Below are 14,422 nucleotides of genomic sequence, written 5' to 3' on the forward strand. Positions count from 1 at the left end.
ACTCAAAAAGAAAATCAGAAGAGCATAAAGGAGGATATGGATGAAGGAGATGTCTTCCTATTTTAAACAAAGGGGGTTCCCTTCCAACATCAACTCTGCTCTCAAACGCATCTCTCCCATTTCACGCACGTCTGCTCTCACCCCATCCGCCTGCCACCCCACTCGGGATAAGGTTCCCCTTGTCCTCACCTACCACCCCACCAGCCTCCGAGTCCAACGTATAATTCTCTATAACTTCCGCCACCTTCAACGGGATCCCACTACCAAACACACCTTCCCCTCCCCCCTCTTTCTGCTTTCCGCAGGGATCGCTCCCTACTTGACTCCCTTGTCCACTCGTCCCCCCCCATCCCATCCCACCGATCTCCCTCCTCCCCTTCTTACCCCATCCCTGATTTATTTATTCCACCTTTTTTTTCCCTCTCTGCCCATCACTCTTTGCCTGTTTTCCATCTCCCTCTGATGCTACCCTCCCCCTTTCTTTCTCCCTAGGCCTCCCGTCCCATGATCCTTTCCCTTCTCCAGCTCTGTATCTCTTTTGCCAATTACCTTTCCAGCTCTTAGCTTCACCCCACCCTCTCCTGTCTTCTATCATTTCGCATTTCCCCCTCCCCCTCCTACTTTCAAATCTCTTACTATCTTTTCTTTCAGTTAGTCCTGACGAAGGGTTTTGGCCCAAAATATCGACAGTTCTTCTTCAGATTCAGTTTATTGTCATTTAGAAACCACAAATGCAATGTAATTAAAAAATGAGACAACGTTCCTCCAGAATGATATCACACAAGCATATGACAAAACAGACTACACCAGAAAATCTACATAATGTTTGGCAATCCCCAATCCAGAGTCCGGAGAGGCTGCTGTGTATTAATATCGCGCTACCGTCTAAGCGTGTTCCCCGGAAAGGAGCTCCAAATCCACCAGACAAACAAGACCAAAAACTAAAGCTACAAGACCCGCACAAAACCACATAGTTACAACATATAGTTACAACAGTGCAAACAATAGCATAATTGATTAAAAAAAACAGACCATGGGCACAGTAAAAATAGTCCAAAGATGTTAAAGGACTATAAGTTCAAAAGAAATCACCACACAGTTTCTACAAGTCCCCAGGGTCCCGACAGACTCGTCATCCCATGCCAGTGGCAGAAGAGAATACCCCCGCTATGGACTTAACGGTGCCGCCCGACTCAGCCTCGCAGACGCAGCACACAATGAAAGCTCCGTTCGACCCAGCCTCGCAGACACAGCACACACCAAAAGCGACCTGACTGCAGCGGACTTCGAGTCAGTCGAACCTCCGAGCCGACGACCATCCCCTCCGGCACAGCTTCTCGGAGCACCATCCTCTGCCGAGCGTATTAAGACGGCCCCACCAACAGCCATTGACAACGAGACCCAGAGGACTGGGGTCCTGTTCTTCCCAGCAGAGTCCCGGACCTCACAGCAGCAGCAGCGACGAAGAAGTTCTTCCTGGAGATGTTCCCAATGTTCCTCCGTGCTCCTACGTCCGTTTTCAATCGATTATGATTGCGCACGGCACCCCACTTCACAAATAACAGGTAATCAGCTCCGGAGTGGCAGCTGCAAGCTGCGTTGCACCGCCATCTTGGTTTCTTCCTATAGATGCTTCCTGCCTGCTGCATTCCACCAGCATTTTGTGTGTGTTGCTCAAAGGAGGATGTGGAATATTTTTGTCAGAGAAGATTAAGAAAATTCCAAAGAAATTTTATGTATATTCTGAGAAAATGAGCAACGGGGGAGAGAATAGGGATCCTCAAAGACTTTTGTATGGAGCTGCAGAAGATGGACAGATCAATGAATATTTCTCCTGTATTTACCATGGAGAAAGGGGTGAAGACTTCTGAACTAAGAAAAATTATTGGAGTTCTTGGATTAGTCCACATTTACAATTGAGAATGTGCTGAATGTCTTGAATGATATGAAAGATGATAAATATCCAGAGCCTGATCAGATATATCCAAAAATACCGTGAGAGGCTATGGAAATGATTGTGGGAGCCATGAATGAGAGATTTGCATCATTAGCCATGGGTAAGGTGCAGGTCAACGATGTTCAAGATGGATGGCAAAGAAAGTTTGGAAGGTATGGACCACCAAGTCCAACCTGTGTGGTAGGCAAGTTATTGGAGTAAATGCTAAGGGAGAAGAGATGCATCCTTTCGAAGGACAGTGGTTGATTAGTAATAATCATCATGGCGTTGTGCCTGTTTTATGAACTTGATTTGTTTTTCTAGTGTGACTAAGAATATTAATGACAGCAGGGTGATAGATGTAATCTTTGAGGACTTCAGCAAAGGTTTTGATGAAGTTCCACATGGAAGGCTGATCTGGAATCCATGGAGTGCTGTTTCCATATGGAACCCTGCCAAAGGTAGAGGGAGTCGTGTCATTTGGTTTCCTGGATTGGAGACCTGTGACTAGTGGCTCCTGGGGCCAATGCTGGGCCACTTGTTTTTTTTAAATATATCAAGATTATGGTTGAGAATGTAAAAGTCATCATTTGGAGATTACTTGAAAATGTATAGCATAGTGGACAATGAAGTACATTATCAAAACCACAGGGAGATTTCGATCAGCTCAGTATGGGGGTACATGGTCCCACGAAAGGAGTCCCTGGTAGATAGTGGTGAAGAAGATTGATGGATGGATAGAAACAGTTCAGAAGGTTGTAGGTCAAATTCTGGCCGATGGGACAAGCTTGTGTGGGAATCTTGTTTAGCATGGATCAGTTGAGCTAAAGGGCTTTTCATGTGCTCTCATTCTGAAGTAATACACTGCTTTAGTGTTGTAACCATTATTCCCAAATCCCTCCTGTAATGTTGCTACGTCTTTATTCTATAAATCTCCTCCAACCCTAACAATGTTCTGCAATGTTAGTGGTTCTACATTTCTGTGCCTCAAACCAATAACTTCCGGAGTTCCTCTCTACTTCACTTTACTGCTGAAGACAGTACTTCAGTATGAACTATGAAAACATATGTAAACTTGCCCTTTGGCCCAACCCGTCAATGTCAACTAGTTGTCTACCAATAGTAGACTTGTCCAAATGTCTTTTAACAATTGTAATTGTACCAATCTGTACAGCTTCCTTTGGCAGCTCATTTCGTATACCTAAAACAATTTGTGTGCAAAAACTTACTCATCAGGTCCATTTTAAATTTATTTTTCTTACCTTAAATGCATACCTTCTTGTTTTAGATTCAATTACCCTGTGCAAAAAGACAACATCTGTACCCCTCCTGATTTTACATACCTGTCATGTCACTCCACGGTCTCCTTAGCTCTAAGGGAAATAAAGTCCCAAGCCCTCCATTCCTGATAATAATCGTTGTGATTTTTTTTTCCCCCCTTCTGCACCATTTCAAGCTTAATAACCTCCTTCCTATGTTGGGTGGCTAGAACTACACTGTTCCAAATGTGGTCTCTCCGAAGTCCTGTACAATAATTTTTTTGCCCCAGCTTTGGGATATCTGCTTGGAGTTAAGTATTAGCAAAGAAGTGGCAACAAGCATTTTATGACAAATTGATGTTTAATGCGAGTTTTTTCAGATGGAATCCTTAAAAGCACGTTGATGCTTATGCAATCCAGATATATTTTTTGTGTCATACCATGTGTACGAGAGAACAAAAGGTCTGAACAAATTTGGCTTTCTGACAAAGTGATCCTTGTATGGAAATTAAGATACTTGACTTGGGAGGGTCTCGGACCGAAATGTCGACTGTACTTCTCCCTATAGATGCTGCCTGGCCTGCTGCGTTCCACCAGCATTTTGTGTGTGTGACTTGGGAGGGTTTGTTTTGCTTCACTGATTTCTAAGTTCACTAATGCCTCATTGAAGAGATGACATAACCTCTTGTGACTGTTCCACAAGAGCACTTGTTTGTTTCTGTCGAGGTACTAAAATTAGCATCCACTCCTAGTCAAGTAGGGAGAAGTCGCCTATGATTCATAATGTTTTCACCTTGCACTCGTCTGAGAAGTGCTATACTTTGACACTGTAATTTCAATGGTTTTGTCTTTGAGGAGTTTGGACATCTGGTTGAGTGGTCAATGAATGTATGTGAGTCAATGCCTCAAAGTGAGATTACAAAAGTAGCACAGAGTTGACAGTATGGGGAGAGTTATTGTTTCTCTGCTTTATTCCTTTTGGTTCCAGCTGCAATGCTGAATCTGGCACAGGAGGAGGCCATTCATCCCTTTGTCCAGTGCTTTGAACGAACTATTCAGTACTCCTATTTTCCTGTTCAGTTTCCAGGACCCTATTTCCTACCTCCCTCACCACCCCCAACACTTCCTTTTGAAAGCTACTCCTGAATCTGCCTCTTGCCAGCTTTGCATGTGACACTTTCCATGGTTGCAATTCCGTAGTTGCTTTGTCTGTGTCTTAGGCCATTCCACTACATCAGCATTGTTGCCAAGTCTAATTCTGATCCTCTGTGGCTTTGGCTTGTGGGTTGTTTGCTTTTGTGTGCACTTCAACTGTTGTGAGTATCTGACCCTGCCTTGAATCAGATTGGTTAAGTGCTCAGACTGTGGATTAGCTTTGTCTTGCTGGCTGGTTCATGTCGTCACTGCAGAAATTAGTCACAATGAGTGAAAAGGGAAAAGAAGATTTGCAAGGGCAATCTCTTAAATCTGATCTGTTTGTGTTTTTAGGCTTATCGATGTTACCATAACATTTAAACTGAAGGCCATTAACATTCAGACAATCATCAACCATGAAATTCCAGATTGCTACACATTTCATATTATAGTAAGTGCTGATTATTTTTTATTTTACATATTTATTTTTCTCTCTAATGAGGGAGCTTAATGTTGAGCTTTTTTTTAATTAATAATTGGAAGCCCAAGTATTTGTTTTTCAGATAAATGATATAGAATTCTATACCAAAGTTATGTAGGAATCTAGACCTACATTAAGAGCAATATAATAACTTTGGGAGAGGGTAGGACCACTTAAGGATAGAGAAGGGCAGATGTATTTGGAGATAGAGGTGAGATCCTAAATGAGTAACAAATGAGATCTGTGTGTAGCTTGGTAATATTCTATGGCATTTTGAGGTTAAGGAAGTAGTAATGTTGGTGTCACGAAGAACATCAAGTGGACGAGTCCTCAGGCTTGATGGGATGTACCTAGATTATTGAGAGTGGCAGATGATGAGATAACTAGAACCTTGCACAAGGTCTTCATATCCTCACTAGCTCAAGGGGAGGTCCCAGTAGACTAGTGAGCAGCTAATGTAAAATAGGAATCTATAGACCGCTGAATGTCACATCAGTGGTAGGAAAGCTATATGAGAGGTTCCTTAGGGATATGATCTGAGAATTTGGAACACCATGGCTTAATTAGGGACAGTGAGCCTGGCTTTGTTATGGGTAATTCATGTCTTCCTAACTTGATTGAATTTTTGAGGAAGTTGTAGGTGACTGATAAAGATAGAGCTGTGGATGTTTGACTTAATGGTTTTCATTAAGGCATTTCATAAGGCTTCTCATGGTAGGAGAAGAAAAATCCAGAAAAATGAGATGCATGGGACCACAGTAACTTGACCGTTTGGATCCAGAATTGGCTTGCCTATAAGACGCAAGCCAAGGTAGTGGTCTATGGTACTTTCTCTGGCTGCAGGTCAGTGATTAGTGTGTTCTACAGGGGCCTGTACTGGGACTTCTGCTGTTTCTGATGAATATAAAAACTTGGATGAAAACATAGAAGGATGGATTAGTATGTTCGTAGACAATACAGAGTATGGGCACTGTGGATAGTTTTAAAGATTGCCAATGATACGATGGAATCTGGATCAGTTGAGGATATGAGCAGAGAAATGGCAGGTGGAGGTTAATGTGGATGTAAATGAGGCGTTTCACTTTGGAAGATCATTTATGAAGAGACAACGTGCAATTAACGGCAAGACCTTTAACAGTGATGTACAGAGGGATCTTGGGATTCAAGTCCATAGATCTCTGAAAGTAGCTGTGCAAGTTGATCTGTTGATAAAGAAGGTGCAGGGCATGCTTGCCTTTATTAGTCTAGGCTAGTGGTCACCAACCAGTCAATCGCGATCAACCGGTCGATCTTTGAGACTTTCCCAGTAGATCCTGAAAAAAAATAAATGAAAAATGCACACCAGGCAGAAAAAAACCAGAAGCAAAACCCCGCAACCCAGAAACAACCTCTCCCCACAAACAGCTTTCTGCAGCAGGAGCACTGCTATATCACCGTTATCCTAATCGGCATCAACCTATCTTTATAATATTCATGTTACAACACTTCTCCCCCTTTAAATTCCAACATTCCCCAAATGTAAAAGAACTGGGAAACAAAAAACAGTGGTGTCATTAGCTTGCGTACCTCTGAAACTTATACTAGTGTCTCAGTAACAGTTTGGCGACCACGAGTCCAGGCACTGAGTTCATCTATTAGAATGTTGTGTTGCAGCTTTATAAAACTCTGATTAGTCTGCATCTGCGGTATTGCATTCAGTTCTGGTAACTCCATTGTAGAAAACACGGAGGTTTGGAGAGGCTGCAGAAGTCTGGTTTAGAGGGTATGTGGTTATAAGGCAAGGATGGATAAATTTTGTTAGTTTTCTCTGGTGCAGTGGTGGGTGCCTAGAATGTGCTACTGGAGGTGATGGTGGAAGCAAATGCATAAGACATCAGAGCAGCATTAGGCCAATTGGCCTATTGAGTCTGTTTTGCCATTCCACACGGCTGATTTATTATCTCTCTCAACCAAGTTCTCTTGCCTTCTCTCTGTAACCTTTGGTGCCCTGAATAACCAAGAACTTATCAACCTCTGCTTTAAATATATTTAATGACATAATAGAATTCACCCTGCAAATAGAATATTAAATAGAGATATTTGAGACACTTAAGCACATGAATATGCAGGCTTGGAGGATATGAGTGTATAGGCAAGAGGATTGTTTTACTTAGGCAGGTTATTCTCATTTTAATTAATTCAGCACAGCATTGTGGGCTGAATTGTACAGTTCTATATTCAATTTTGACCTGATAGCTAAACAATAAATGTACACATTCACAACGTCTGAGTATCCCTTCTATTGCTGGCTCCTTGTTGCACTGCTCACTCACACCGGCAGCTTCTCACCGTGTTACTCCTTCATGACTTGCACAACTATGAGGACGAGGGCAGCAAGTGTACAAGAACACTTGCCAAAAAGTTGGCTTGCGGGTCCAACAGGTTATTAAGAAGGCAAACAGAATGTTGGCCTTCATTGCTAGAAGGGCTGAATTCAAGAGCAGGGAGGTCATGCTGCAACTATACAGGGTACAGGTGAGGCTGCACCTGGAGTACTGTGTGCAGTTCTGGTCTCCATACTTGAGGAAGGATATACTGGCTTTGGAGGCAGTGCAGAGGAGGTTCACCAGGTTGATTCCAGGGATGAAGGGGTTAACCTATGAGGAGAGATTGAGTCGCTTGGGACTATACTCTCTGGAATCCAGAAGAATGAGAGGGGATCTTATAGAAACATACAAAATTTTGAAAAGGATAGATAAGATAGTGTTACGGATTCAGCAACAATAAATATATAAGTGAGGCAGAGTTTTTTATAACAAATAAAACATTTATTAAACACTGAAAAACAAACCCCCAAAAGTAAACAAACAACTAACGTAACCGGAAATCAGCTGCCGTGTGGCAGCTTAAACAGTTCTTAAAGGAATAAAGCTAAAACAGTTCTTAAAGCGATGTTGCAAAAACAGTTCTTCAAAGTAGTACTGCAAAAGTTCAAAATGCTTACAGTCCATTAAAGGAGAGACTTTTTAGACGATTTAAATTCTCTTTCACGTCGTGTTGTTGCGGTTCCCAGTCGAACTATACTTTTCCCCGGAGAATTTACGAAGATGAAAATGAAACTGCTTAAAGGCACTGACCTTTCCTTTACAAAACTGTACCCCAATCCTTTCTGCTATATTTTGCAGGGATTAACACAGGGACAGCCAACGAATTCCTTCCGAATGAGGATCAAACAAGGTTGAACCTGTTTCACCGTCGAAATTGACTTTCCTCGATCTTTTAGCTCCCAAACTCCGATCTTCACTCTCCACTGATTTTTAACTGGCAGTATTATAAAGAAACTGCTGGCAATGACCTTTTAAACTTTAGGCATTAAATAAAACTCCATCTTTCAACCAAACTGCGTCATAATATTAGACCACGCAGTGACATGGAGTCAAAATGGCAAATCCAGCCACGAACTGCCCCTCCTCACAGGGAGGGGTCCTCCTTTTATACCCTGTGGGGGAAAAAAAACCTGTCACATGACCTCTACTGGCGGGAAAATGACGTCACTCCACCATCACAAGACCACTACCTTCAGTCCAGTATAGCTTCAACACCACTGTCACGTGACAAGTACAAGATACCCACGGGTACGTAACAATAGAAGTAGGAAAGTTGTTTCCATTGGTAGGTGAGACTAGAACTAGGGGACATTGCCTCAAGCTTCAGGGGAGAAGATTTAGGACGGAGATGAGGAGAAACTGTTTTTTCCAGAGAGTGGTGAATCTGTGGAATTCTCTGCCCAGGGAAGCAGTTGAGGCTTCATCACTAAATATATTTAAGATACAGTTATAGGTTTTTAACATAGTAAGGGGAATTAAGGGTTATGGGGGAAAAGGCAGGTAGATGGAGCTGAGTTTACAGACAGACCAGCCAATATCTTATTGAATGGCGGGGCAGGCTTAATGGGCTGGATGGCCTACTCCTGCTCCTATTTCTTATGTTCTTACGTAACACTGTCACATCTAAGCTCCAGCTTGCTGGATGAGCAAATTTTTTTTTCATGGTTTCTGATCAGAACTTTGGAGCTCCTAAATTAATGGAGTTGGGAGCACCTTCATGCCCCAATAGTGGGTTAGGGAAGTGGTTCACTACTATTATTTGGGATAAGGAAATAAATGCTGGTCATTCTATTGCTACTGCATCACACCAAACTCCACATATTGTAAGACAGCGATAACCTGATTCTGATCCAGCTGCCCCACTCGTGTCTCTGGCCATACTTCCTCTCTGAGGCATCTACCTCCCAACAACAGGCTTGCTAGTTGCTTGTAAGCAACAGGTTGCTATTTTCTCTCCTGCACTTTGATGGGCAGCTGTGCAGGCTGATTTGGACTGACAAATTCCCTGGGCTGGCAGTGGGGTAGATTCTCATCTTGTAGGTTGTTAACTGGTACAAGCTGAGAAGGAGGGACCCAGTGAACATCCCACTCCATAACCTTCTCTGTCCTACCCAAGGCAGTCCCCCACCTTACCCCCCTCTCTGACCAACTATTCCCCTACTGGAAAGTGTGTGTGATGACAATGGTAGTTAGCTGCAAACTGCACCCCCGTTCCCACTCCCGAACCCCACCCCCCTTGCACAGGAGCTTTGGGAAGATGGGGTTTGCTATCTAAGAGGGAAGGGGACATGATCTTCCGGAGTAATGGGAGTGTAACAGAGTTCAATTTGATTGCAGATCCTGTTTGATAACAAGGCACACAGTGGTCGGATAAAGATCCGTCTGGACAACAATGTGGTCATCAATGAGTGTACAGAGCCCAGTGTTTATGGATATGGTGAGCGTACACAACAGACACCATTGTAACCACAGATCTGTACACTGATGGTTCGCCTCAGTCAATGGGGTGAATAAAGCATTGAGATTAGATTAGGATTGGCGCAGCGCTCTGGGGTTGAGTCAGGTAGACAGCAAAATTGGTAAGATGTTAAAATTGGGATACAGTCAGAGGATAAAGCAGCAGAATTGTTTTGGAGTTGGTGTGTGTATAATTGTATTTAATTTAAGCATAATACAGTGCTATGGGAGGATATGGGGCAGTGGGATTGATACAGGGTTGTGGATGGTGAAAGCTATGGGAGAGGAGTGTGGGCAGGTGGATGGTACAGAGCCACTGGGAGAGGGGTGGCAGAGGAGTGTGGGCAGGTGGATGGTACAGAGCCACTGGGAGAGGGGTGGCAGAGGAGTGTGGGCAGGTGGATGGTACAGAGCCACTGGGGGAGGGGTGGCAGAGGAGTGTGGGCAGGTGGATGGTACAGAGCCACTGGGGGAGGGGTGGCAGAGGAGTGTGGGCAGGTGGATGGTACAGAGCCACTGGGAGAGGGGTGGCAGAGGAGTGTGGGCAGGTGGATGGTACAGAGCCACTGGGGGAGGGGTGGCAGAGGAGTGTGGGCAGGTGGATGGTACAGAGCCACTGGGGGAGGGGTGGCAGAGGAGTGTGGGCAGGTGGATGGTACAGAGCCACTGGGGGAGGGGTGGCAGAGGAGTGTGGGCAGGTGGATGGTACAGAGCCACTGGGGGAGGGGTGGCAGAGGAGTGTGGGCAGTGGAACTGGTATGGGCCTATGTGTGGAAGGGTGGGGGAGATGGACGTGTTTTTTTTCCTGGGCAGTGGGGTTGATATTTGGGATGTTGGGAAGTGGGAGTAATGTGGGAATGCCCTGGTATAGTTACAATGGACTGAAGAGCTGCTCTCTGCTTTGTAATCCTCCGGTTCTCTGGCCACATGGCTTCTGCTCATGATGATTGAGTTAACCCCCCCCCCCCCCCCACCCCACTATGTTGAGGCTGCTTAAAAATGATTTCACGCTGTACTGTGACTTTCCTTCCAAGAAGACCTGTATGTTAGATAACGGAAAACTGGCTGGAGAGCCACATTCACTGTGAATGGGGCCAGTAGCTGAACAGTGAGTTACTTGCCTCTGTGCGAAGGGTGTTCTGCCCTTCTCTTGTTCTGAGAAGCAGTCCCACGGGTGACAGCAATATGACTAGGTCACCATCGTGTGATTTTAGTGATGCCAGTGGGCTTATCAACTGTTGAAGCAGATTTTTCTTGAGTCAGTGTCTGCCCAATGTGGTATTTCCAAAGGTAGCCACCAGATGTCACTATCAATACTGCTTTTCTTTGCTGGAGCCTGATCATAATATACCTTCCTGTCATGATTGGGATTTGGAAGAAGGACAGTTTAGAAGACCATTTTTAAGACATGCCAAAGTGGTCCAAGTCTTTGTGCAAAGACAGTTTTAATGTACTAATCCACCTTCCAAGCTCCCGCAAATAATAATAAGATAATATGGAACAAAAACAGAAAATACTGGAAATACTCAGGTATGTTCTGTGGAGGGAATAACAGCGTTAATGTTTCAGATCAATAATCTTTTGCAGGCAAAGGAAAGAGGTGAAGAGCAGAGGGAAAGAGGCCGAGATAAATCGGGACAAATGGCCTGATATTGCCTGAGGGAAGGTGATGAAGGCTTATTCATGGTACATTTTCATCAAGGGAAGGTGTAACAAAATAGAGACAATGCTGGAGATACCTGGTAGGTCAGGCCATCCATGAGACAGCAAGACCTGAGTTAATGGTGCAGATTTTGACCTTGCCTCCCATCTGGCCAGTTCTAACACATGCTGGAAAGACTAGTATCAGAAGTTGTTGAGTTCAATACCGTACCCTGAGCCCTGTGGTATATCTTGGTGGAAGATGAATCGTTATTCCCTAGGCTTTTATTGTGCATTGTCATAATATTGTCAGATGCAAAGACACAGGCTCCGTGAGGTGGAGAATTGTATTGTCAGGCTGCTGTTGCTGTCTATAAACTGATCATCTAATTAGTGTTTGGCTTCTAGAAGAGACCATACTGTGAACACCAATTGCAATACATTAAAGTGGAAGTGAATCATTGTTTCAGCTGCAAGTGTTTTGGTGCTTGGCTGATTGGAAAGGGCAAGCCAGATAGACTTGGTGTGCATTTGCCGTGGTTAGAGTCGTAGAACATGGAAGCGGGCCCTTTGGCTCAACTGGTCCATGCTGACCAAGTTTTCCAGCTAAGGTAATTCCATTTACCCAGGTTTCCCCAACATTTCCTATCAATGTACCTATCTGATGATTAAGTTCCAAAACCTTCATGTCCTCTTCCATGGTAAAAACAAAGGCGAAGTACTCATTGAGGACCCTGCCTTTCTCTTGCAGCTCCATACAAAGATGCCCACTTTAGTCCTTGAGGGGCCCCATAATCTTTATAGTTGCTTTTTTCTCCCTCTTAAAATACGTTAAATCTCTTTGATTCTCCTTAATCTGCTTTGCCGCAGTTATTTCATGCCCTCTTTGTGCCTTCTGATTTCCTAAAGTAAGTACACTTCTGCATCCTCTGTACTTCAGGGTTTTACTTGATCCTGGTGCCTGTATCTCCTCCAAGAGGGCCACAATCTTGTCGTTGTTTGGAGGCTTGCATGCTTCGATGACCCAGAGAGCTATGTTGGCTGGAGTCAGAGCTTTATGCCTTGGCTCTTGGTAGATCAAAGGGTAGAGTGGTCCACCGGTTCTCCGGGTTGGGAGGTTCAGCTCAGGGTTAACAACCCTGACTGGTAGAACAAAATTGTCATGGAAACAGCAATAAAGAATGCTTCTACATCTGAATGTGACAGTACCCCTGAGTCTCCACCTGGGACTTGCACGACTGAAAGTAGTGAAAACTGGGAGGATGCTACTAACACATTGAAGGAAGCTCTGAACACTGCCAGAGTTAGAGGACCTTCATTTCTGCCCTAAATGCCAGTGACATAACAGGTAAATGACGGTGCCTGTATTTGACCTATGAATCCTCCTCTCCTCTTTGTTGAGCCTCAATATCTCTCATCATCCAGGGTTCCCGACTGCCGTCAGTCTTGCCCTTCACTCTTAACAGAAACATGCAAATTTTGAAACCCTTCCCACTGTCAGATGTTCCTTTGCAAAACTCTGCTCCAACTTTGGAAGTTCTTGTTTAGTACACTCAACATTAGCTTTAGTCTATTTTGGAACTATAGCTTGTGGACTAGATGTGTTCCTTTCTAGAACTAAATAGTAACTAACAGAACTATGTTAACTGATCCCAAAGTGCTCCCCCACTGACACCTCAGTCACTTTTCTGCTCTATATCTAAGAGTAGGTCGAGCTTTGCCCCCTCCCTGGTGGATCCTTTTTTATATATATATATATATATATATATATATATATCCTAAGGAAAATTACAGGAATACACTTAAGTTTCACCTATCTAAGCTCTTGGCACATTAGCAGTCTCAGTCTATATTAGGAAAGATAACTTTCCCTACTATCATTGCCCTATTATTCTTGCTATCCTCTGCGATCTCTCTGCATATTTGCTCCTCCAATTCCCATTGACTATTAGGGGGCTTACGATATAATCCTACCAAGGTGTTCATTCCCTTGTTATTTCTAAACTCTATTCATAAAGCTTTAATGGATGATTGCAGTAGTTTTATCTTGTACTACTGCCATGATCTTCTCCTTAATCAGAAGTGCACCTCTCCCTTTTTCTCCACCTCTGTCCACCTACAACCCTGTACCCTGGAAATCTCAGCCATCATTCCTGTCCCTAAGCTATGTTTCTGTATTGGCTGTATCTTAGTCCAGGGTAGCTATTTGTGCCCTGAATTCATCCACCTTGCATGTCAGCTCTCTTACATCGAAGTAACTAATTTTAATCCAGCAGTTTTTTTCCCCTCACTACTCCCTGTACTGTCTACTGATCTTGCTATCATTGAATTGTCTCTCAGCTTTTAGCTTCCCATTTGCCTTACTGGTACTTGTAATCCCACCCCCTTGCCCACCTAGTTGAAAGCCTCCCTTGCAACAAAAAAACCAATCTTCCTGCCAGGATATTGGTCTCCTTGGAGTTCAGGTGTAACCCATCCCTCTTGTGCAAGTTACCTCTGTTCTAGAAAGTATCTCAAAGGTCCACCCCTGCTCCTACACCAGCTCTTCAGTCAAGCAATCAATTTCCATATCCTCCTATTTTTTTCCCCTCACTAGCCCTTAGCACTGCATGTAATCCAGAGGTTATTAACCTTGTTATCCTTTCCTCTGCTAACTCCTTCTATTCCTTCTGCAGGACCCCATCTCTTTCTTGATCATGTGTGCTAACGTGCACATCTACTTCTGATTGCTCCCCCTCCCCCTTGAATCTGCTCAGAGGCAACCAGGGAGGCAACATATCATCCCTGAGCCCCGATTGCAACTGTAGGATCTCCTTTCTGTCCCCCTAACTATTGAGTCTCTTATCATTGTAATCCTGCCTGCTTTCCCTTCCCTGCGAAATGAACTGCCATTCTCCCCCACAACAGTATCCAAAACTATACCTGTTCTCCAGGAGAGTGGCCTCAGAAGACTCCTGCACTACATGTCTATCCCTCTTCTTTTCCTAGTACAGGTCAACCTTTTATAATCTGGCACCACTGGGACCTGAGGAGTTCCCGATTAGTGAAAATGCCAAATTACAGAAGGATCACATTAAGCAATAGCTAACCGCCTCATCATACCTAAAAATATCATGTAAATCAGTACAAGTTGGATAATAATGAAACA

General features: G+C 43.9%; 1 protein-coding gene across 1 annotated transcript in view; it reads left to right on the forward strand.

Moving 5' to 3' along the window:
• mcoln1a (mucolipin TRP cation channel 1a) overlaps positions 1-14,422 on the forward strand; it is a 74,812-nt gene that overhangs the window by 26,718 nt on the left and 33,672 nt on the right. The window contains exons 6-7 of the mRNA XM_073069161.1: positions 4,684-4,780; positions 9,514-9,613. Of these exons, the coding sequence (XP_072925262.1) occupies positions 4,684-4,780; positions 9,514-9,613 (197 nt within the window). The remainder of the gene's footprint in view (positions 1-4,683; positions 4,781-9,513; positions 9,614-14,422) is intronic.

This window comes from Hemitrygon akajei, chromosome 16 (genome assembly GCF_048418815.1).
Source record: "Hemitrygon akajei chromosome 16, sHemAka1.3, whole genome shotgun sequence".
NCBI classification, from domain to species: Eukaryota; Metazoa; Chordata; class Chondrichthyes; order Myliobatiformes; family Dasyatidae; genus Hemitrygon; species Hemitrygon akajei.